General features: G+C 40.8%; 1 protein-coding gene across 1 annotated transcript; it reads left to right on the top strand.

The window, feature by feature from the left end:
• Window positions 1–879: 879 nt before the first annotated feature.
• Window positions 880–1,815, top strand: LOC140523260 (olfactory receptor 5M8-like). Its single transcript, XM_072638214.1, has one exon. It carries the CDS (start codon window positions 880–882, stop codon window positions 1,813–1,815), a length of 936 nt encoding a protein of 311 aa, XP_072494315.1.

The raw sequence follows: 1,815 nt of genomic DNA, 5'->3' as shown, positions 1-1,815 counted from the left end.
AGGTCAATAAGAGTGCATTATACTTCTACTGTGGATCAGATATTACGTTAAACACTGGGGGTACAAAAAGAAACAAAAGATGGTCCCTACCCTCAAGGTGCTCATAATCTAATGAGAACACATTACAAGCTTATACAATATAAATAGCATCTCTTTTCATCATCTTGACCACAAACTCTTCTGGGAATACCTATAGAAATTCAAGTTTAATTAAAAGAAGAATCTACCTTTTAGGGTAAAACACAGGGGCTTGTGTTTTTTGCCTGAGATGCTGAGTATGTAAGAGTACAATTGCTGCTTTTGAAGTCTTCAGAGATTTCTGCACGCAGTGACTTCTCCAAAAATAATCTTTAGAGCTTCTCGATTTGGCTTAGCTCCTCCTTTGTTCAGAGGGATAAAATCCGGGGTATAATGACCTGAAGGACCAGGTCATTTTAATCTTCTACGTAAAAACAACCCAACTTTTCCACAATGCAGAAAAAGGGAGAATCATGGGCTCTAGATTTCTACTCCTCTTCTATTCGTGGCTAACAACTCTGCACTCTCTTTATCTGTAAAGTTCCCCCACAGGGCTAGCCGTGTATGGGTACTTCTGGCTATGAGGAGAGAAAAGAAGGAGGAAGATACAAAGGGAAAAGGGAAAGAAAATAGGAGAGAGGGTAAGAAGGGAGTTTTATCCTGAGGAAATCAACGAAGAACTGGCTATTTTGCCAGAGGATAGTGATTATTGCTTTTATTTTTTTGCTTCCATTTAAACAAGAGTAACAAAATCGATAGGGAGAAAAAAAGATGACCTTGCTATGAAGATAATGATTTAACATTTTCTTTTAATAAATCTTGAAGAAGAGTCAAGGATCCTGGATGTCATCGGTGGAAGTAATGAGTGGAAATGTCACAACAAATCCCCAGTTTATTCTCTTGGGACTAACCCATCGCCGAGAGCTTCGGGTCCTGTTCTTTGTCCTCTTTCTAACCATCTACATCATCACAGTGGAGGGCAACCTGGGGATGATGGTGTTAGTGAAAATCACTTCCCGACTTCACACACCCATGTACTTTTTCCTGAGTCATTTGTCTTTTGTGGACCTCTGTTTCTCTTCCAATGTGAGTTCTAAGATGCTGGAGACTTTCATGGTAGAAAAGCTTACCATTTCCTACTCAGCTTGTTTGGTCCAGTGTTACCTTTTCATTGCTTTGGTCCATGTGGAAATCTACATCCTGGCTGTGATGGCCTTTGATTGCTACATGGCCATCTGTAATCCTCTGCTCTGTGACAGCAAGATGTCTCCCACTGTCCGCAGCTCTCTCATCTCAGTGTCTTATGTCTATGGTTCCCTCACAAGCCTCATGGAGACCATGTGGATCTATAATTTATCATTCTGTGACAGCAATAAGATTGACCATTTCTACTGTGCTGACCCTCCTATCATCAAACTAGTTTGTTCTAGTACTTACAACAAAGAACTCTCTATGTTTGTTGTTGCTGGGTTTAACTTTACGTTTTCCCTATTCATCATTCTTATCTCCTATCTGTATATTTTCTCAGCTGTCTTCAGGCTTCGCTCTGCAGACAGTAGGTGCAAGGCCTTCTCTACCTGTGGGTCCCACCTGACAGCTGTAACTATATTTTATACAGCTCTTTTCTTCATGTATCTCAGAGCACCCTCGGGGACATTTGTGGAGGAAGGAAAAATGGTGGCCGTGTTTTATACCACTGTGATCCCCATGTTGAACCCCGTGATCTACAGCTTAAGGAACAAGGAGGTGAAAGAGGTCTTAACCAAAGAACTCTTCAGAAAAAGTTTTGCTAAATAA

The sequence above is a fragment of the Notamacropus eugenii genome, chromosome 2, assembly GCF_028372415.1.
Source record: "Notamacropus eugenii isolate mMacEug1 chromosome 2, mMacEug1.pri_v2, whole genome shotgun sequence".
NCBI lineage: Eukaryota > Metazoa > Chordata > Mammalia > Diprotodontia > Macropodidae > Notamacropus > Notamacropus eugenii.
This window is presented reverse-complemented; position numbering and strand designations above follow the sequence as displayed.

What these genes read in the sequence shown, in the direction of transcription:
- LOC140523260 (XM_072638214.1), top strand. Translation starts at nt 880, where the DNA reads ATGAGTGGAAATGTCACAACAAATCCCCAGTTTATTCTCTTGGGACTA.